Here is a 24,308-nt window from a genome sequence, read left to right as displayed (position 1 = left end):
CCATTGTGCAAAAGTTAGCCATACAGACCTACCTAGCTTCAAGAGGAGCTAGGAAATGCAGTCTTTATTCCAGGAAGCTTCATGCCCAGCTAAAAGCTAGGGCTTAATTTTTATGGAAAAGGGAGGTCAGTGTTTGTTATAGTGAGTGCCCAGGGGCAGCAAGAATTCTACTTCTTACTATTTCTTTTTCCTGTCTGGCCTAGATGTCTGTTAAAAACCTCAGTCATTAACAAGAGAGCCAGGCCTGGCAGAATATCAGGAGTTCTTTTCTCATTAACAGATAGTACCTAAAAACTATTCTCCCAGCTTTTCATGTCTGATATACCTGGGAATAATTTTGATCTTCCTCGGCACTCTCATAAGCATCTGTTCCCAGGAACAATAACAACAATAGGAATAAAACAATAAGTGCAAAATATATAATAAATTGAACAACTCACCAAATGATATTATGTATGTTTTCATGATTATACAAGTGTATTCATAAACTATAGAAGATAAATTTAAAGGAAGCATGCAAAATGGATAATGATATGTTACCTTGGTTGTTGTGGGATTAAGGTTGGTAATCAAATTTGACTATAATTTATCTGTAATAATCCGAGGATTTACAACAAAACGAGGTGTGTTTGGGGTGGGAGGTGTGGGGAGACTTACTATGTGGAAACCTTTAAGACTCTAGAGTATCTTAATTGAATAGCTTATCTTAATTGGAATACAATGGCTGTCTAATTAAGATAGTTGGTTTTGGTTGGTCACAACCAAAACCTTATATCATTTATATAATTGATCAATGATATATATCAATGATTCTTATTTTTTTTAACTTTATGTATTTATTTTTGAAAGAGAGACAGAGTGAGCAGGGGAGGGGCAGAGAGAGAAGGAGAGAGAGAATGTGAAGCAGGCTCCATGCTGTCAGCACAGAACCTGATGTAGGGCTTGAATTCGCAACCATGAGATTATGACCTGAGACGAAAATAAGAGGCAGACGCTAAACCGACTGAGTCACTCAGGCGCCCCAATAGAAACTAATTCTAATGAACTAAACAAAAAAATGAATTTATTGGAGGAGTACCGATACCTATTATCATGGATAGGAAGAAAAGGCTGAATGTAGTAGGAATGTAGTAGCTGTGTAGTAGGAATTAAAAACAGACACTATAACCCCAACTGATTTTTATTCTTGTGTCTCTCTGTTTATGGCATACAATCTCATGAGGTGAAATGGCATTGGTCAAGCTTGAGGCACAAGTGAAGAGGGAAGGGAGAGAGGGAGAGAGAGAATCTTAAGCAGGCTCCACTCAGTGTGGAGCCTGACACAGGGCTTGATCTCATGACCATGAGATCTTGACCTGAGCCGAAATCAAGGGTCAGATGCTTAACTGACTGAGCCACCCAGGTGCCCTGATATCATCAATATTTAAAAAAAAAATTGTTCCAGGAATAGCCATTTCTTTCCTGAATTCTTAAAATTTATTTTATCAAGACAAAATTGACATATAATATTAGTTTCAGATGTACAACATAATGATTCAATATATGTATATATGTGTATATAAATGATCACCCCAGTAAGTCTAGTTAACATCCATTGCCACACATAGTTATAAATTCTTTTTTTGTGTGGTGAAAACTTCTAAGATCTACTCTTATCAACTTCCAAATATACAAAGAGTATTATTAATTATAGTTAATATAGTTACACCGTGTTGTATATTACATCCCAGCTTACTCATTTTATTACTTCTCTTGAATTCTTTTTTTAAAATATTTTATTTTTTTTAAGTCATCTTTACACCCAATGTGGGGATTGAATTCACAATCCTGAGATCAAGAGATGTATGTTCCACTAACTGAGCCAGAGAGGCACCCCTGTTTCTTTTTATCTGACAAAGATAACTCAACTTAGTTTCCTTTTTTTTTTTTTGCTTTGTTTATGTCCTCATAGAGCTAAGATTAATGCTTTATCCCAATAAGGGAATTGGATTAGGTTTCTAGTGTTCTAATTTTCTTATATTAAGTAAATAAATTATATGTAAATTGTAGGCAATCTAAAATTATTGTGGGTAGTGAGAGGTATAAATACACTGAATTTGCATGGTATGATAAAAAGAATAAAATGGGCATGTAAATGAAATTAACTGTTTCTGGCTTGAGTATTGATATAGACATATATATTATTTACGCACTTGACTCCAATTATTTGTAAAGATTCTATAACTGTATAAAATTATATCAAGGAATATAGTAAATTATAATAATTGTGTATGATTTATAATGATTACGTGTATAGTTTTTGTGTTATAAGGAATTGTCACTTGGAATAGAGAAGTGCGGTTGTTGGTCCCTGAGTGCCTTTAATATATTTGTTTTCTAATATATTATAACTGAAGACCTGCATTTTGCAGGACATTAACAAGTGCTGGTAAAGACCTGCAAGATAATTTTCTGAAGGCTCTGGCAGTGAGAGAAGAAGACAATCACAATGGAAAAGTGAGCGTGAGTACCTACATCCTAAAAATGTGTACTTTAAAGGCACAGTTGGTGTCAATAATATACATTTTAATATCTTCCCTGAGAAGTAATTCATGAGGGATATAATAAGGCTCTTTGTTTTATATATTATACAATTTATATAGAAAAAAAATTTATTCCCTCTTACAACTGTGGAAGTACCCAAATGGTGAATAAAAAATAGAATCCCACACATCTATTATAGAGAAAATGCATGACTCTTTGTGCTGGTCTTACGCTGAAAATTCCTGCTCTAGCTCAGCCTCCTGGTATGCTCTACCAAGTCACATCATCTACTGTCCCCCAAGTTTTGCCCTATGCCTACCTGATTTCATACTGCCTTCAGAAGATAGTCCTGTAGTCTGCCTTGTAGTCCTACATTTGGAGATGTGATACAAACCACATGATGGAGAAGCATAATTTTTAATCACCATGGATAATATATTATTACTATATTAAAATGTATGCTAGATAATATATGTAAAAGTGTTAATATTTTTGGAATACATATTTACTTTCACCTTTTGTTAATATAATACTAGTAATATCAGTCTTCTGTAGGTCTTAAAATGTTCCAAGTCAAGGATGAAAAAAGGCAAATGTGACTTACAGAAAAATCCTCAGAAGTAGTGTGATGAAAAATTTATAGCAACAGAAAAATATGTGTATAAGGAGGTCTATTTTACTAAAGTTTTCTCAAAAAGTAGTTGGAATTTTTCTCACTGTCAGGGCCCTTGAAAATTTTACATGCAGACAAAATCCTCACTATAGAGAGAGAAAAGATCATATTTTGGTCAGCCAATTGAATAGAATTAACCTGGACTTGAAATTAGGGAGATTCTTGGAGGAGTTGGACAAGTGAAGTTTAAGAGGTGAAGTTGGAAATATGGATAAAGAGTAAACTCTGATAGGCCTTGTAAATTACAACAGAAAAGTTTGAAATTTACCTGACTCTAAATAGAAAGAGCAGCTAAAAAGATGGGAATAAAGGCAAAAGAATGTGATGGCACAGGAATCCATCATAAGGACTTACAAGAAGGAACAAATGATCATTAGTGATCAAACAAGACAGGGATTAAAAAAAACATCCATACAGATTTATATATATATATATATATATATATATATATATATATATATATATATATAAATGACAAGAAAAATTCCATCTATAGTAAGGGTGGAAATTTGATTCCATAAGGTTGAAAAAAATGGCCATGGTTAGATATTAGACCAACAAACACAAATAGCTTTAGAGACCCAAAACCCACATTTTTAACCAAAGTGGCATACTTCCTCTCAAAAATATCTTTTTAAGTCTTTCTCTCCTATTGCAATTTCCTTTAATAATGAGTGCAGACTTATCTGCTCATTTACCCAGATAGAAGCATGTCAGTCACTATGGATTCCCTACTCTCTCTCTCACTCATGTTGAACGAACCACTAATTTCTCTTAAATATAAATCAAGTCACTTCACTTTTCACCCTCTCAACTATCATTTACTTTGATTCAAACTACCATTCTATTTTAAGTAAATTGCTATCATAGCCTCCTAAACGATACACTTATGTATTTTCTTACCCACCTCCCATCCATTTGCCAGTCACTCAATACATTTTCTTGTGCACCTGCTCATGCCTGGAACTGTTCTAGTCCCTGGGACACTGAGGTACTGCAGAATCCATGACCTTAAAGGGTTTATAGTTGAGAGAAGGAGATAGAAAATAAGTAAGCAAAATAAAAGTGGCACAATTAATTTCAGCTCTGGATAGGTACTATGGAAAACATAAATAATAAAATTGAATAAAAAGATATTAAGTAGAGAGTAGTTGGTTGCTTTAGCTACAGTATATAGGAAAATCACTTTGAGGAGGTGACATCTGTTGGACTTGAATGAAGTGAAGAAGATAGCCACAGAATTTGAAGGGAGAGACACCCCAAACAGATAATGATTTGAGAGGGAGAGATAGCCCAAGAAAAAGGTACAGCATATTAAAAGTTCCTGAGATAATAGCAATTGTGACATATTCAAAGACGGTAAGAAGACCAGAATGGCTGGAATATATTTATTGAAAGGGATTGTAGAGACAGATGAAGCCAGAGTGGAAGTCACAGCCAGAAAATACAGGTTTTAAGGAATTTTGATTTTGTTCTTTAATTTTAATTTTTATATTCTTCTATTTTTGAACTAGAAAGTTGATAGGCAACTTAAAGAAGTAACCCTAATCTGGTTTACACTTTAGAAAGATTGATCTCACTGCTGCTGTGTGGGGTGGAAAATGTGCGAAGGAGGCCTAGCACAGAGGCAAGGAGGTAAGATAGGGAGCTTTTGTAATCAACCAGCAAGAGGTGAAACTCTTACAAGGTGGTACTATTAGAGATAGAGGGAAGTTACTGAATCCTGTCTGTGTTTTGGTGGCAGAACAGAAAGGACTCGTTGATGTGTTTGATGTAGAATATTAAAGAAAGGAAAGCAAGATGACTACTAGGTTTTTGGCTTGAACAAGAGGTAGATGATGTTGCTACTCACTGTGGCAGGAGAACTCTTGAGGAATGCTGGTTTCCAGAATCAATAATGAAATTGTGCCGTGCTGGCAGTGTTAATTTTGTAATGCCTCTTAGGTACTCAAGTGCAGAAGTTGATTGGTCTTTTACATATAGGGATTTAGAACTTAGAGGAGAAGTCTTGGCTAGAATATAAATCTGAAAGATACCTATACCTAAATGGTATGGAAAGTCATGGACTTGCAGATATTTACTAGGCGGAGAGTATAGGTAAAGAAAAGTGAAGTCCAGTGATCTTTATGAAACCCCAACATTTAGAGATCTGGAATGTGTGAAAGAGCCAGCAAACAATACTGAGAAGTAGCAAGTAGGAGAAAAGTAGAAGAAAAGTCAAGTGGGAGCAATGCTACAAACATGGGAGAAGAAGCAATTTTATTATTATTATTTTTTTTAGTGTTGTTTCTCTTTTTTTTTATGAAATTTATTGACAAATTGGTTTCCATACAACACCCAGTGCTCATCCCAAAAGGTGCCCTCCTCAATACCCATCACCCACCCTCTCCTCCCTCCCACCCCCCATCAACCCTCAGTTTGTTCTCAGTTTTTAACAGTCTCTTATGCTTTGGCTCTCTCCCATTCTAACCTCTTTTTTTTTTTTTCCTTCCCCTCCCCCATGGGTTCCTGTTAAGTTTCTCAGGATCCACATAAGAGTGAAACCATATGGTATCTGTCTTTCTCTGTATGGCTTATTTCACTTAGCATCACAGTCTCCAGTTCCATCCACGTTGCTACAAAAGGCCATATTTCATTTTTTCTCATTGCCACGTAATATTCCATTGTGTATATAAACCACAATTTCTTTATCCATTCATCAGTTGATGGACATTTAGTCTCTTTCCATACTTTGGCTATTGTTGAGAGTGCTGCTATGAACATTAGGGTGCAAGTGGCCCTATGCATCAGTACTCCTGTATCCCTTGGATAAATTCCTAGCAGTGCTATTGCTGGGTCATAGGGTAGGTCTATTTTTAATTTTCTGAGGAACCTCCACACTGCTTTCGAGAGCGGCTGCACCAATTTGCATTCCCACCAACAGTGCAAGAGGGTTCCCGTTTCTCCACATCCTCTCCAGCATCTATAGTCTCCTGATTTGTTCATTTTGGCCACTCTGACTGGCGTGAGGTGATACCTGAGTGTGGTTTTGATTTGTATTTCCCTGATAAGGAGTGACGCTGAACATCTTTTCATGTGCCTGTTGGCCATCCGGATGTCTTCTTTAGAGAAGTGTCTATTCATGTTTTCTGCCCATTTCTTCACTGGGTTATTTGTTTTTCGGGTGTGGAGTTTGGTGAGCTCTTTATAGATTTTGGATACTAGCCCTTTGTCCGATATGTCATTTGCGAATATCTTTTCCCATTCCGTTGGTTGCCTTTTAGTTTTGTTGGTTGTTTCCTTTGCTGTGCAGAAGCTTTTTATCTTCATAAGGTTCCAGTAATTCACTTTTGCTTTTAATTCCCTTGCCTTTGGGGATGTGTCGAGTAAGAGATTGCTACGGCTGAGGTCAGAGAGGTCTTTTCCTGCTTTCTCCCCTAAGGTTTTGATGGTTTCCTGTCTCACATTTAGGTCCTTTATCCATTTTGAGTTTATTTTTGTGAATGGTGTGAGAAAGTGGTCTAGTTTCAACCTTCTGCATGTTGCTGTCCAGTTCTCCCAGCACCATTTGTTAAAGAGGCTGTCTTTTTTCCATTGGATGTTCTTTCCTGCTTTGTCAAAGATGAGTTGGCCATACGTTTGTGGGTCTAGTTCTGGGGTTTCTATTCTATTCCATTGGTCTATGTGTCTGTTTTTGTGCCAGAAGAAGCAATTTTAAAGGAAAGAATGCTCACCATGTCAGATGCTGCCGAGAGGTCAAATAAGATGATGCCTAAGTTTTCCCTGGCTGTTGTAACAAGTTACTACAAACTGGGGGGTTGAACACAACAGAAACTTATTTTCTCACAGAAAGTCTTATTTCACAGAAGTCTGAAATGAAGATGTTGGCAGAAACAAGTTCTCTCCAAAGAGCTAGGGGAGAATCTCTTCTATGCCTTTCCCTTAACTACTGGTGTTTCTGGAAATCACTGGTGTTCTTTGGTTTGTAGACCTATCACTCTAATCTATGCCTCCATTATCACACAATTCTCCTTCTGCACCTGTGTTTCTGTCTTCTGTTTTCATAAAAACACCGATCATATTGGATCCTCCTCCCCAATTGAATATGATCTAATCTTAATTTTATTATACATACAAAGACCTTATTTCCAAATAAGGTCACATTCATAAGTACCAAGGGTTAAACCTTCAACATATCTTTTTTGGACACCTGGGGGGCATGATTCAACCCACAACAAATGATAAATAGTTTGACATTGTTTTTGGCTAGGTAAATATCATGGTTACATTGGCAAGGGCTGTTTCAGTGATGGGAATGGGTAAATGTCTCATTGGAGTAGGTAGAAAAAAGAAAAAAGTGTGTAATACAGGGAGAAACAACTGTTTTATTGATTTTTGCACTGTCACTGGATAAGGCTTGGAGTCCAAGTAGTTTGTTTTGTTGTGTTTTAATTTTAGATGGATAATATTAACCCATGTTTTATGTTAATAGGAATGATCCAGTAGAGAGAGGGGTATTGATGGTGTAGGAGAAAAAGGAAATGATTGATGAAAAGAAGTCCTTAAAAGGAAGATCAGGTCCAGAACACTAGGGAAGGGTTTGTCTTTGAGAGGGGCAGAAGCCATTTGTAAAGTTATAGCAGGAGGGAAGAAAGATCTATAGGCACACCAGCTAAGTTGGTTGGTGAATTTGAGTTTGGGAAGATGAGACAGCTCTGCTATGAGTGTATCTATTTTTTCTGCATTATTGCTCTGAATGATCTTTAATTACGTCATTATGGATTTGTCTTTTCCCTAGAGAAGGCCTCAGATTTAACTTTTATTGAGTATGCTAAAGAGTTAACATTGTATGTTGGATGGGTGGTCACTGATTTTGAAATTGGAATCTTATCAGACTCATAGTTTGCTGACACGAAAATAACATGGTCATTTATTTGGGCCTTTGAATTTGTGGTATTATTGTAATCAGCAGAATACATATCATTATATCAAGAGTGGCATTTAAGGCTTAATTTTCTATTTCCTATTCTAGGCTTAAAGCAGACTCCAAATGGGTTTATAGAAAACTATAAGAGAATACAACATGTTTTAGACAAAGCTAATTATGACGACCACAAGCTTATTTAAAAGCCATTTAGTAAATGGATATGCTTTTTAAAAAGTAGTCCTATAAAGTATACAATATTCATGAGATTTGAATCTATATTAATTTGCTGTCAGCAGAAATTATATGTGAATTTTATGAGGTCTGAACTCTCCAAGGGACATGACTATTTCCTAAGCATTAGTATTTCTCTACATAGTGAGTACAAAATAAATGGAGAATTTCAACCCAGAGGCTCACTTGCTACTCTTTTTGTTTCATTTTAATGAAAGTACACGCTGGAAAAATTATGATATAGTTTTAGAACTGACATAATTGATCTGCATGGCCTAATAAGGCTTGAAGGGCTAATTCCATAGCAATTTTCTTAGGTAATTTTTGTTAAATGCATCTAGGAAATTAGAAAAAGATTGGATTTACTTTCCCACACTCAAAACTTTTTATTTCATTGTTAAGTTGGGTGATCCCAGGTTTCAAATGCTATTTGGTGTAATTGAATCTTGTTCTGGGTGTTCTCTTTCTCTCTCTGGTCAACTAATTGCAAAATTGATTTACTAGTTTTCTCCATTTAGGCCTTGAACTTACTCTGCTATAGAACCTAGAGCTTGGGGAAATGTCATTCTTCTCTGTCCCCACTTCCCAGTGGGCCTCCACCCTAATACTTTGAATGCTAAAGTTATAGGATTACTTGCTTATTATATACACTCGTACCATTTCTACAGACCTACTGCATAGACATGTAGTCTTAGCTTTATGACCTGGGAAGGAACAGCGTTTTATGACAATTAAAAGTTTGTATAACTGTTACTAAAAGAATACAAATTCTTGGAAATAGAATTCCTTTAAAGATTTCAGTGGAGGGGCAACTGGTTGGCTCAGTCAGTTAAGTGCCTGACTCTTGATTTTGGCTCAGGTCTTGATCTCATGGTTCATGAGATTGAGTCCCACGTTGGGCTCCATGCTGACAGTGCGGACCCTGCTTGGGATTTTCTCTCCCTCTCTCTCTGCCTCTCCCCTGCTCTTGTGTGTTCACTCTCTCCTTTTCCCTCTCTTTAAGAATAAATAAACATGTAAAACAATAAATAAAGATTTCAGTGAATCAGTGGGTCAGATGCTATGGACTTAAATATTGTTTAGATAAATCATTTTTAAGTAAAGCTTGTATTAATCTGAAGATTACTTGATTTAATTCAATAATCAATATTATGAATGTCTCTGAATTTCATATGTAGTATATACTGCATATAAGTGTATGTATAATTTGTGAATATGCATATATATATATATATATATATATATATATATAAATACTTTATACAAAAACACACACATCCTTTCCTTACATTTGCCCACAAATACTCTTGTTTTAGATTAGACAAAACATTGAGACTTATGTACAATTCATATACAAAATGTTAAAAGGATTTTTATTAAGTATGTAGTGCTTCATATGACAGATACAATGTTTTCCTACTAAAATAACTAATTTAATTTAGCTTAAATTAAATTAAATTAAATTTTTTAAGTTTATTTATTTTGAGGTGGGGAGGGGCAGAGAGAGAGGGAGAGAGAAAATCCTAAGTAGGCTCTACTCTGTCAGCCCAGAGACTGATGTGGGGCTCAATCTCATGAACTGTAAGATCATGACCTGACCCACGATCAAAAGTTGGATGCTTAACTGACTGAGCTACCCAGATGCCCCTAAATTTATTTTTAATGTGTTCCATGCATGTATGAAAATGTTTCTACCTCATGATTCTTATATTAAAGATTTAAAAATTCTTTAAAAACTAAAATAATTAACCATTTCTTTCTCATTTATAAGGAGATTTATTGCTTCCTGAGAAAGTGTAATTTTCTAATTGCTTATGCTAATGAAGTTTTTAACACTACCACCACAGTGAGGCATTGATTAAGTGCATGTTTATGATAAATGCTTGGAAAAAAAAACTAAGTAAGTTTGGTTCTAGATATCCAGAAACTCTGAGGCAAATCACACTGATGTGTAGATGGACATAAATTTATGGATTTTTGGTGGTCTTTCAGGTTTTCTGTATACAGTATCATGTCATCTGCAAATAGTGAGAGTTTTACTTCTTCCTTGTCAATTTGGATGCCTTTTATTTATTTTTGTTGTCTTAGTTCTGTGGCTAGAACTTCCGGTACCATGTTAAATAAAAGTGGTAAGAGTGGACATCCCTGGCTTGTTCTTGACCATGGAGGAAAAGCTCTCAGTTTTTCCCCATTTAGGGTGATATTAGGTGTGAGATTTTTCATATATGGCTTTTATTATGTTGAGGTATGTTCCTTCTATGACATGATACTATATACAGAAAACCTGAAAGGCTCCACCAAAAAATTTCTGTAACTGATAAACGAATTCAGTAAAACTGCAGGATACAAAAATCAATGTACAGAAATCTGTTGCATTTCTATACACCAATAATGAAGCAGCAGAAAGAAAAATTAAGGAATCAATACCATTTACAGTTGCACCAAAAACAATAAGATGCCTAAGAATAAACTAACTAAGGAGATGAAAGACCTCTATTCTGAAAACTGTAAAACACTAATGAAAGAAATTGAAAATGACACAAAAAATGGAAAGACATTCCATACTCATATATTGGAAGAACAAATATTGTTAAAATGTCTACACTACCCAAAGTAATCTATACGTTTAATGCAATCCCTATCAAAATGCCACCAGCATTTTTCACACAGCTAGAACAAACAATCCTAAAATTGTATGGTACCACAAAAGACCTCGAATAGCCAAAGCAATCCTGAAAAAGAAATCAAAGCTGGAAACATCACAATTCCAGAGTTCAAGCGGTATTACAAAGCTGTAGTCATCAAGACAGTATGGTACTGGCACAAAAACAGACACATAGATCAATGGAAGAGAAAAGAGAACCCAGAAATGAACCTACCACTATTTGGTCAATTAATCTTCGACAAAGCAAGAAAGAATATCCAATGGGAAAACAACAGTCTCTTCAACAAATGGTGTTGGGAAAACTGGACAGCTACATGCAGAAGAATGAAACTGGATCACTTTCTTACAGCATACACAAAAATAAACTCAAAATGGATTAAAGACCTATATGTGACACCTGAAACCATAAAAATCCTGGAAGAGAAAGTGGTTACTTCTTTGACATCAGCTTTAGTACCTTCTTTCTAGATATGTTTCCTGAGGCAAGGGCAACAAAAGCGAATATAAAATATTGGAACTACATAAAAATAAAAAAAAAAAAAAACTTCTGCACAGTGAAGGAAACAATCAACAAAACTAAAAGACAACCTACAGAATGGAAGAGAATGTTTGCAAATGATATATCTGATAAAGGGTTAGTAGTCAGGGGAGCCTGGGTGTCTCAGTCAGTTGAGTGTCCATCTCTTGATTTTGGCTTAGGTCATGATCCCAGGGTCCTGGGATAGAAACCCGTGTCAGGCTCCATGCTGAGTGTGGAGCCTGCCTATGATTATTTCTCCCTCCCCCTCTGTCTTCTCCCCAACTTGTGCACTTTTTCTCTCTTTTTTTAAAAAAAGGTTAGTATCCAATATATATAAAGAATCTATAAAATGCAACTCCCCCAAAATGAATAATCTAGTTAAACAATGGGCAGAGGACATGAATAGACATTTTTCCAAAGAAGACATATAGATGGCCAATAGACACATGAAAAGATGCTCAATATCACTTATCCTAAGGGAAATAAAATCAAAACTACAATGAGATATCATTTCTCACTTGTCAAAATAGCTAAAATCAATGACATAAGAAACAACAGGTGTTGGCAAGGATGTGGAGAAAAAGCAACCCTCTTGCACTGTTGGTAGGAATGCAAACTGATGCAGCCATTCTGGAAAACAGCATGCAGTTTCCTCAAAAAGTTAAAAATAGACCTACCCTACAATCCAGCAATTGTACTACTGGGTATTTATCCAAAGAATACAAAAGTAGTAATTCAAAGAGATACATGAACCCTGATGTTTATAGCAGCATTATCTACAATAGTCCAATTATGGAAATAGCCCACATGCCCATCAGTTGATGAATGGATAAAGAAGATATACATATACATGTATATATGTATATATATACACATATTGGAATATTATTATGGAAAAAATACATATTATGGAATATTACTCAGTAATAAAAAAGAATGAAATCTTGTCATCTGCAATGATATGGATGGAGCTAGAAAGTATTACACTAAGGGAAATAAGTCAGAGAAAGACAGATAACATATAGTTTCACTCGTATGTGCTATTTAAGAGACAAAAGAGCAAAGGGGGGAAAAGAGAAAGAGAGAAGCAAACCATGAAAAAGATTCTTAACTATAGAGAATAAACTGATGGTTATGAGAAGGGAGGTGGGTAGGGGGTATGGGTTAAAAAGGTGATGTGGCTTAAGGAGTGCATTTGCTGTGATGAGCACTGGATATTGTGTGGAAGTGTAGAGTCACTATATTTTACACCTGAAACTAATATTACACTGTATGTTAACCAACTGGAATTTAAATAAAAACTTTAAAAAATCAGATAACTAAGCGTATTGTGTGAATACGTGAGATATTCATGTGAAATATTCACACAATGATTTCTGAGAAATCATTTTCTTAGAAAAATCAGTGAAAATGTTAAATAAGTTAAATATTTAAATGAAGCTGGGATTAAGAGTGTTCTTTTTTCCCTTGCAATCTCCAAAAATACCTTTACAGAAATGGTAAAATTATAGAGGTTGCTTGAATGAAGATGTAATATCTTGAGAACATTTCATGTCTATGATAGAGACTAAAGAAAATTTTAATGGTCAAAATGTGATGATTGTGTGAAGAAAATACTAGGTGGAAATTAGAATAAAGAAGTAAAATGGCTCAGTGTGAGACAATAGTTTTCTATTTCCTTCTAGATTACTCTGAGATTTCTTTACATAGTTTATCAATAGGTTTATCTCCTATTTTGGTATCTATGATATAATTATCTTTTAGTTTTCTTACTTTCTTCTGACTTTTGATTTCATTCTCTTTCTTTGGCTGACTACCTTATAACTCTACTTGAAGCTGCATCCTTTCCACTATGCACATTTTTTCTTGGAATCATCCAGATCCTATACGTCCAGCCCCATGGATCTACTGCTGTACGTCTATTAATTAATTTATTCAATTATTCATTAAATGGTGATAGCTATTCTATACTAGGCATTATACTAGCTTCTGGAGAAACAAATGGATTTCAAGTGCCTTATGAAGCTAAAAGTTGCTTGGGAAAGAAAGTCAATAATCAAGCATACAAAAAAATCAAAATTATAACTGTGATAGGTGCTATGAAGGAAAAACACAAAAATCTCTCATTGCATATAAATGGGTCAGGAGATGATATCAGATTTTCAGACAAAATAATTAGGACATTTTCGTATGGAGAATGAACTACAGAGAGAATAAAACATGCAAGATACATGCCAATACATGCAAGATCAGATTAGAAAAATGAAATAATAGCTTGGATCAGGAAGATGAGAGGGAAGACAAAGAGAACTGATTTGAGAGATATTTAGAAGGTAATATTGAAAAGGATGTGGTGACAAGATATAATTAAGACCAGGGTTGAAACAAAGGGCGTGGACATGGATAACTGGCCTCTGCAGCTGGAGAGATGGATGGGTAAATATGGTGCACTCAAAGATCAGGAATGGGGCAAAAAGAGATCATGGATCTGCTTTTGGGTATATTGAGTTTGAGTTGTTAGGACAAAAGAAGTTGTTGAAATGTTAAGTATATAACTAACCTATCTGAAGAAAGATAGTTTCTATAGTCTTCTATAGTTTCATAGTCTTCTATATGAAGAAAGAAGATCTCCTAAAATCTACTCCAGTGTTTATCTACACATCGATATGCCTCAGATGCTTACATTTGTATGCACTGAAGTTAATTTTCTTTTCCTCCTCTACTCCTCAGATCTTACATCCACTTGGTCACCAAGCCCAGTCAATTCTACCTTGTAAATATGTCTCAAATTAATGTGGGGTAAAAGGTCAGGAAGCCAAAGAGATAGGCAACAGCCATCTCTAAGGGCTCTGTTGTGCTGTGCTCAGTAGCATAGACAGTGCTCTGTAGATGATGAGTAACACTCAAAGAATTTAGACAAATGGTTGACTTGATCAGACATGCATTTTAAGAATACACTGGCAGCAGTAGGTGGGAATAAATATCTTTGTAGGAGTGGGGAACAAGATAAGAGAAGGGAGGCCGACTGAAAGGCCACTATAACATTTTAGATAATAGATAATAAAAGGCTGGGATAAAGAAATGACAGAATGAATAGTGGATAAAGATGGAGTTCAGTAATTTTGGAGATAACTGCAAAGCATGTTACTTGTTTTGATGTAGGAAATGGGGGTTGAGTACTATTCTTGTGTTTCTATTTGGGGGATTCAGTAGGGCATGAGCAGTTGATAATTTTTAATGGGGAGACAAGTGTGATCCTAGCATTAGAAGATTTACTGTATTCGAGTGGTTAAGAGCATACAAGTTAGAGGTGGATAGGAACTAGATTCAAGGTCTAGATTTATTGCTTACCCAGTATTACAGATCACAAAAGGTCTGTGCTAAGTTTTCCAAGCCAAATACCCTGTTCTATAGTATAGGGAGTAAAAGAATACCCTCATCATAATATTGATTATTGAAAAGAAAATTCAGAAAAGAAAATTGGCACACTACATGATACATGACAAATATGTAACAAATGTGATTTCTGCAGTAAAAGAAAATTATAGTGTTGCTAGAGCTACAATAGTGAATAAAAAAGAAATTGTAGAAAACATGTAATAGTTTTCAAGGGAAGTACTGAATGGTTTTGCATCTCTTTTTACAAAAGATAGTTGAGGGGCGCCTGGGTGGCTCAGTCGGTTGGGCGTCCGACTTCGCTCAGGTCACGATCTCACGGTCCGTGAGTTCGAGCCCCGCATCGGGCTCTGTGGTGACAGCTCAGAGCCTGGAGCCTGCTTCAGATTTTGTGTCTCCCTCTCTCTCTGGCCCTCCCCCCATTCATGCTCTGTCTCTCTCTGTCTCAAAAATAAATAAATGTTAAAAAAAAAATTAAAAAAAAAGAAAAGATAGTTGAAAGGTTTCCTTAAGACAATCAGATATAGATTTTGTTAGCGATCTAAAGATTGGTGGCCATTAGCAAGATATTATAGAAATCAGAATATTAAAACAAATACTTTATGTAATGGATTTTGTTTTATGTTATAGGAAACCACAGTCTACTTTATTACTTTTCTACTCTCTGCAAACCACTTTGCCATTTGCCATAAACAAAGATGGAAAAGACATTGACCCTCCCTACACTATTTCTAATGTAATAGGGATTATGTAACTCTTTTAAGTGGCTAAGTGGCAGAGTGGGGATGGGTTGGGGTGAGTTATCCTTTTTCAGATGGTAGTAAACTAAGAATCCTGAATTTATTGAATGGAAAAAAAAACAAAAATAAAATATGCCCTTCCTAATCAGGGACTCATGAGGATTGTAATGAAAGGTCACATGCTGTTCCGGGCTGAGAAAGTGGAACCTGTTGACACTTATTTTCCCACTGAATGTTGACTGTGTAAACAGTTACATGGCTGACTAGTTTGGGCTTTGAAATATGCATTATTGAAGCTGGTATAAAAGCACTGCTTACAACTTTTCCTTCAGAGTCATTCAAAGAAACCACTGTACATGGGTAAGGAAAACCTATGAATTAGGCAGTTCCTAATATACCCATTTCCTGTGTTGAAATCTCTATGAAACATAAGATTGCGTTGTATATGACCAGTAACATTGTGCTGACATGATCTTTTCCCTCCTTGCTATTTTCCAACTTCTATAAAATGTTCCCTTTCAAGAAAATGAAGGTATTCTACAGATGTTTATTTCCTTTTTAATTGAATCCATGCCTGTCCATTAATAAACCCTTATGGAAATTATATGACTCATTCAATGGTACCTTCATTTTAAACAAATGACATCAGTGTTTGGAAAATAAAATGCACATCAACTTACATTTTACTGAAAAGAGTATAGTTGAATAGATCTTTAATTCTTTAGTTCCTAGATAAAAAAAATATGATATAGAGATAGTGAGAAATTTTGGAAAGAGCAGATGTTATAGAGCCCTGTTAATCTGGGTTGATTCTTGGATTTCCCACTTATTACAGGCTAACCATTACTTTCTAAACACTAAACACTATTTCAACTGTACAGAGCCTGAGTTTTCCTACCCACAATATGGAGGCAATCATTTTCATACAGTTGAGATATTTCTAGAAAAAATTGTATAATGTTTAAGGCACAAATAAACTAATACTTAGTAGGTGTTTAATAAAATATAAGGAATATGTATTCTGTAGAAAATAAATTGTAATATGTGTTTTGTTACTTCTGGTTCCCTAGAAGTAGAGCCTAAGATGCAGATTTTAGCGGAAGGAGTTCAGTGAGAAAGGTCTCTCACGTGAAACCCGTTAAGGGCATGATGGAAGCATGATAGTATAGAAGACAAAAGTGGGCAGAGATGTGATTTCAGTGGAAATCTAGCTTCACTCTGATCACACAGGAAGCACCAGCGCATGAATTGTTTCAGAGTTTGCTTTTCCTGGAGGCAAGAGGGCAGTGTGCTATATATACATTCTCCTTCCCCCTTCCTGTGTCTATCAATTAATCATCAGCTGCCGAAAGGGTTGGGGAAGGAGGGAGTAAAGTGGCTCAGGTCAGATAAGGGCAGTTCTTTTTGAGGAGAGAGCAGGTGTGAACCATTAGCCATTAACACCTCCAGCATCTGGAGCTGGGTGCACCAGCCTGGGAAAGGGGATCTGGGAGGGACACTGCCAACATGCACTGCAGATGCAAAAGGTTAGTTTTAGCCATTTTTGAAAGAAAAGAATGCTACTCTTTCAATAATGTAATTGTATATACGCAAAAAAAGTATTTTTGTTTAAGATATTTAAATTTATCAATCATTTTTATATGAAGCTTTAATTGCTTCTTTAGTGTCCCATTTCTAAAATGAGAACAGCTATTTGAATTAAAATAAAACGTATTTTACTGCAAAGTCCTCTTCGTTTACAAATAATCATAAGTGCAGACATGGTTTTTGGGTCCAGAAATTTTGCATATATAATAAACTTTTCCATTTAAATCTTATACCCACTAGTACATGTTCCCATATGTAATGGGTGCTGTTTTGTTGGACTGACAGAATCAAGGCAGCGAATCTACTTATGATTCAGAACCAGCATCATGTCAGAATGCATTCATGAAAGACATGTTTGTGGATATTAAAGCTGTGGTCATAGGAGTGGGAATATAGTTTACTACTTTCTAAACACTGAGCATTTTCAAAGTTAGTGCAATCTTTTTTTCAAAGTTTTAATTTAAATTCCAGTTAGTTAACATGCACTGTAATATTAGTTTCAGGCGTACAACATAGTGATTCAACACATCCATACATCACCTAGTGCTCATCACAAAAAGTGCACTCCTTAATTCTCATCACCTATTTAACCCATCCTCCCATCTACCTCCCTTCTGGTAACCATCAGTTTGTTCTTTATAGTTAAGAGTCTGTTTCTTGGTTTGCTGTTCTCTGTTTCTTTTTTCCCCTCTTTACCCATTTGTTTTGTTTCTTAAATTCCACATATGAGTGAAATCATATGGCACTTGTCTATCTGAATGCTTTTGGGCACTTGTGGAATAGAAAAAAGAAGAAAATTGACATAAGTCACTAAAATTTGAAAAATGAATTGCTTGGTCACATTATTGAGTTGCTATAATTCCCAAAGTTCTATGCAAACAAGTGACTTTAGCTATTTGTCTAATAATGAAATGTAATAGGATTGTTTAGACATTAATAGAAGTATGAATAACCTAAGAATGCATTGCTCCTCTTTGTAAACAAAAATAAGGGCAAAAATGGTAAAAGTCATGCTGATTTACTCATAGCAAATGCTCCAATAAAGTTTATGTGACGTTTAAGTCCACATTCCTTTTGACTACCAATCTAAAATCCTTAAAGTTCTGAAAACCAAAGAAATTTTTAAAATTTGGAACCGAGTAATTTGGCAATGAAACCTGATCTGAAATGAGACTATTTATAGATTTTATCTCATTTAGTGTGGCTGTCCCTTTGGTTCATTGCAGAAAAAGTAATGTGTTTGGTTGTTGGATGATGTCCTAGGCTTACCTGGGAATGTTGATTTGTATATGTATACCTACCATATTACCTTGCTAAAAGAAAAATATTCTGAGTTTTAAAACAATTCTAGCTCCAGAGTTTTCAGATAAAAGATTATATGAATATATATATATGTGTATATATATATGTATATATATACATATAATCCTTCTTTAATATATAATTCTCTGTATATCTATAATTCTTTATATATATAATTATATATATAATCCTGTATATATTATATATAATATATACGTGAAGTATTAATTATGGTAAAATGAGCTACATAAGAAAACAAAAAAACATCTTAATGGTCTAATATAATAAAAATTTATTGCTTTCTCACTTTAGCTCAGTTGCTTATCCATGTTAAACTCACAGTACGGCTTTTTCTGTTTCATGTACTTATTCAGGGACCTGTATTGTAGATAAGCTCCATTATCTTTATTCCTTAGCTTCTGAAAATGCTCTGGATATTGAGAATCACTCAAGGGAGAGAGAAAGAAGAATCATTCAGAAGATTCTTTACAGGCCAGAACTGGAAATCTGGTTACAGTACTCTGTCCTGGACTCAGTCATATGGTCACACTTATTTGGGAAGACTGGGAAATATGGTCCATCTGAGTGGCAGAAGGAAAGCAACATGTTATTGGTCATGGTACCTGCCACATATATGTATGTGTATATTATTGCTATGTCCTATTCTCAAAGCAAAGGACTTAATTACAGAAAAATTATTTCATAATTAAGGCCATTAGTTATCTTTAATAAATGAATATGCTACGCTTTCTAAAAATAATGGGAAAACTGAAAAATAGGAGTAATGTTGTAGATAACTAGTCTTATCATATAATAACATATTAAAAAGCTACCCTTGTTAAGACAATATGGCACAGGAACATGAATCGATTCATGCTCTACTGTACTCGTAATCAGATAAATGAAAATTAAAGTGAGTTATATATTTTACATACACAGATAAGAAACAAAATAAAATGGCAGATCTTGCCAAATGAAGGTGAGGATGTGAAGAAGTAAGAAATCACGTTCAGTGATTCAACATTTCATACATTGTTAGGCAGAGTTCAGAGACCAGTTTAATAAGGTCTGATAAAGAGAAAGATGTACATAATCTTTAAACTAGTAGATATGTATCTGTGAGAAACTGTCAATCATGTATGAGAAGGTAATTCCAAGCACATGCATTGTAGCATTACTTAGAATATAGCAAAAGAACCTAAGTGTTCATAGACATGAGAACAAGTTGTGGCCCATTTATAAAATGGGACATTACACAGCAATCAATGTGAAAAGTAGGTGTACTCTATATATCAGTGTGGATTGTCTTAAAAACATCATGTAAAGTTAAAAGAAAAAAAGGCATGTTTCTGAATGATATGTGCAGGATGACCCTCCCTCAGTCACTGACAAGTGCTGTTCCTTTCTATATCTCAGTTTCCTTATCTGCCCATTGGATTAGTGACAATAACAAATTAGTAAAATGGACAAAAATTAAAGGAACCACTGCTGGCAAAGTGCTTAGAACATTTTTAGAATACAGTAAACAACAAAAGTCATTACTTAAAATTAAAAATTTAAAAACCATACAAAATAACTGACAGTCTTTTTTTTATAGATAATCTCATGTTGTAATCATAAAAGCTATATGAGGATTGGGGCATCTGGGTGGCTGAGTCAGTTAAACGCGTTAAACCTGTGACTTAGACACAGGTCATGATCTCACAGTTCCTGAGTTCAAGCCTTGGGTCGGGCTCTGTGCTGACAGCTCAGAGCCCAGAGCCTCCTTAAGAGTCTGTGTCTCCTTCTCTCTCTACCCCTCCCCGACTCACGCTCTGTCTCTCTCTCCCTCTCTCTCTCAAAAATAAGTAAGCGTTGGGGCGCCTGGGTGGCGCAGTCGGTTAAGCGTCGGACTTCAGCCAGGTCACGATCTCGCGGTCCCTGAGTTCGAGCCCCGCGTCGGGCTCTGGGCTGATGGCTCAGAGCCTGGAGCCTGTGTCCGATTCTGTGTCTCCCTCTCTCTCTGCCCCTCCCCCGTTCATGCTCTGTCTCTCTCTGTCCCAAAAATAAATAAACATTGAAAAAAAAATTAAAAAAAATAAGTAAGCATTAAAACATTTTTTTTTTAAAAACTACATAAGGATAATACACACTGAATTTTGGAAAGTCGTTCCATTGTGCAAGATAGGAGGTGGTTAGAAGGGTAATGGGGAAGTAGAAATGAAAATAGGCTCTTATGTGTCTTATTTCTACACAAATTATGGTGCCAGTATGGGAGAATAGAAAGATTTGAGTAATCTGCTTAGTTGGATGTTGGATACCTGAGTATTAATTATGGTAGTTATGTTAATAAGTGTTAGGTGTGTTAGCCTCTTTTATAATTTTCTTTATGCATGAAGTATTTCATAGTCATAAATGGAAGCAGGGAAATATTTTTGGAAAAAATTTAAATGAGTAATTACCAGTGAATTTATTATGTCAAGTAAAATGTTTATAAAGAGTAAATAAAAAATGTAGCCTAAAGGGCAAATCTTGGGGTGGCAACTTAGAATTCTTTTTTCCTCTGGGAATGGAACTCAGATTCAGAAGAGGCCCTCTAGAGGCCATGTGTGTCCTGCCTATTCCTGTCCTCTCAGATAACTGATTTATCCTAGGCCAACTGGATTCTGTTGATTGGGAAGGAACATTAGAAATGGTGAGTTAGAGAGCCAAGGAATCATTGACACTAACCCCTTTAAAGACATGGTTCATGACCAATAGCTGCTGAAGTCCCTGATCTACTCCTATGTATGAAATATTCAACACTGCCTTTGAATCTGGGAGAGATAGAGGCACCTGGGTGGCTCAACTGGTTAAGCGTTCGACTTCGGCCCAAGTCATGGTCTCACGGTTAGTGGGTAAGAGCCCCACTCTGTGCTGACAGCTCAGAGCCTGGAGCCTGCTTCAGATTCTGTGTCTCCCTCTCTCTGCCCCTCCCCCACTCACGCTCTGTCTCTCTCTCTCTCTCCTCTCTCTCTCTCTCTCTCTCTCTCTCTCTCTCTCAGAAATAAAGAAACATTAAAGAAATTATAAATCTGGGAGAGATATATTGCAGGACCATTCCAAAAATTCTTCATTTTGCTTACAGTCCAATTTTTGGTTTACAGCCAAGGAACCTTGACTACAATCTTAAAATTAGTAAGGTTTATCTCTAACACAGAATCCTTTTGTGAGAACAGTAGCTTCCAGTTCCATCCATCCAGAGGAAACCACAAAAAGCATTGGTTAAGTTGGAGTCTATGCATTCATGCTCTATGGGCATCTAAGAAAGCTATCACTCCTCTCAGTCCACTTCTATATACCGTGTTTTCACACAGCAATTTAAAGGTTAACTAAGAACTATTGAAAAATTGCTACAAATTTTGGAAAGAGAAAATCAGAATAGAGTGGCTCCAATAAAATGTAAAATTATTGTATGTGCTGATATGGTAAGGGCTTTTATTTTTGAAATGTCTTATGTTAATGAAATTGTAAAATCTGCTTCCCTAGATAACTGTAGAAACATTTATAGATTGTTTTGGGTTTGGGCATGTGTGGTGAGAGCCAAGTATATTCATGAAAGTATTTGATCCTTGATGCAGCATGATAGTAATATTTTTTTCTTCAAATGCATAAATTTAAAAACTAAAAACTTCTGGCTGCCTAATGTTAACAAACACAATGGCTTTCAAATTGTGAATGATTCAAAACAGCAATGAAAAAGAAAAATTCTTTTTTCTGATAAAATGCAATATCTTATTAGAAATGAATGAATTAAATAGCTCTTCTGTCAACAAATTGTTTCACTTCTTAAAACTAACAGTGGTCCTCATAAGGAAGATTCTAGTGAAAATTAGCTGTCAGAGGAGATGTTGACTGTACTATAATAAATAACAGAGCTGACCTTCAGAGCAATAAGAGGAATACAACTTGTGATCACTCTTTATGAGTAGTTCATTACTCTTTATTTATGAGCCTTATGGCAAAATCTAATTTGCAGAACGTGATGGTGAACTTGGCAGAAAATTGTAATACCTAACAATTGTAATTTAATGTTTTTAGTATTAAGAGAAAATTGTATTGCATCATATTCAAAGGATTTTCCTATTAATTTTACAAACAAACTTTAAGACATTGGTATGTATGATCTCAGCAAGGTTTGGGTCACCAACACAAATTTAGCAATCATGTTGATTTCTCCTTTCCTCCTTAACTCCAGTATGCTATGAATTAATCCAATGCTCTTGACAGCTAAGCTTTTGAAGTAGTATTCTGTTTAGATGTGATAGCTAAAAGGAACCAGAGTTGGACTTTCCCATTCCTGTCTCCTACTCTTGAGTCCCTGGGGAATGGTATATTTTATAGCTGGGTCTTCACAAGGTTGTGTTCCTTTAGATGAAAAAAAAAAATTCCCCAAACAGTAAATATGTTGGTATGTGCTTTTCATTGGACCAGTTCTACATATCTGACCATTACGGGTCTGTATTTTTACTCATCCTGAGTAGAGATGTTTAAGGGAAGGGACTAGATTTGAACCAATGTCTTCATTGCAGTCAGGATAGCAAGGATAACTGCTTCATTTAGCATAAGGGCCAAATACATTTATATTCTTCTTTAGATCTTGAGAGATGGGCAGAAAATCTCAGAAGGGTCAGTTTATCTTTCATTCTTTTTTTTTTAAATCTCTATTTCTCTTCATGTTTAACCAACTTTTGCAGTGTTAACAATTACAATTATAAAGGTAGTTGTCTTTTGTTGAATGCCTATTTTGTGTTATTACTCATATTTTGTCATGTTTCTTGGCATAAAGTCATTCATAGTATTCCCTTTATAATTTTAATGTCTGAAGGGAAATACTGCTATCCACTTTCTTTCCTGATACCAGTGACTTCTGTTTTCTCCTTTTTTCCTGAGCTGTCTGGCCTAGGGTTATCACTTTTATTGATTTTCTCATAGAACCAACTATTAGCTTCATTGATCTTTATTGATTTTCTGTTGTTTATATCATTGATATTTGCTCTTTATTATTTCTTTTCTGCTGCTTACTTTGGGTTTAACTTGATCTTCTTTTTCTAGTTTCTTAAGATGAAAGTTTAGGTTTTTGATTTGAGACTTATTTTCTAACATGGGTGTTTTCATGCTATACCCTGCCCTCTAAGCACTGTTTTAGTCCACAAGATATTTTGATATGTCACGTTTTCATTTCCATGCTATTTATTTTTTATGCAGTACAAATTACTTTCTGATTTCTCCTTTGATTATTTGACCTATAAATTATCTAAAATTTGTTCGTTTTTAAGTATTTGGGTATTTTTCAGTTTCCAAAACTGCCTCAGTGTCTGTGATTAATTTATTAACTTTGATTACCTATTCCTCTTATTCCTTTTCTGTCCTGATCTTATCATTTGAGATGAACAGGCTGAAAGACATATCACTGTTAGCGGATGTGCCTTCACTCTGGTATTTGTTCTTAAGTGATCTCTGAGGAGACTAGAGTTTTTTGTTTTGTTTTGCTCATTAATTTTCTGTTTCCTAAATTACTTCTGTGTCTTCCAGGCTAAATCTTTTCTTGTATGTATTTGTTGCAAGATTTTCCTCAAATGTCCAGTAACCCTTGGTTATTCATTCATATTTAAGAAAAGGGCAACTTAAAAGTTGACTGTGAGCTCTGACAGCTTTTGCATTAACCTATGTATGATTGGTCAGGAAACTTGCCATTAGACAGAGACTTTCTTAAATGTGGAATACTTTGTTTTGTGACACCCAGT

The 24,308-nt window shown here is 35.3% G+C and overlaps 1 protein-coding gene across 2 annotated transcripts in view; it reads left to right on the top strand.

Moving 5' to 3' along the window:
* The window catches only part of CFAP299 (cilia and flagella associated protein 299), a 594,205-nt gene that overhangs the window by 226,447 nt on the left and 343,450 nt on the right, over window positions 1–24,308 (top strand). For both annotated transcript variants that reach the window (XM_043572380.1, XM_043572381.1), the window contains exon 3: window positions 2,412–2,502. In XM_043572380.1, the coding sequence (XP_043428315.1) occupies window positions 2,412–2,502 (91 nt within the window). The remainder of the gene's footprint in view (window positions 1–2,411; window positions 2,503–24,308) is intronic.

The sequence above is a fragment of the Prionailurus bengalensis genome, chromosome B1 (genome assembly GCF_016509475.1).
Source record: "Prionailurus bengalensis isolate Pbe53 chromosome B1, Fcat_Pben_1.1_paternal_pri, whole genome shotgun sequence".
Lineage (NCBI taxonomy): Eukaryota > Metazoa > Chordata > Mammalia > Carnivora > Felidae > Prionailurus > Prionailurus bengalensis.
Note: the sequence above shows the minus strand (reverse complement) of the source record. Positions and strands in the feature narration are given on the sequence as shown.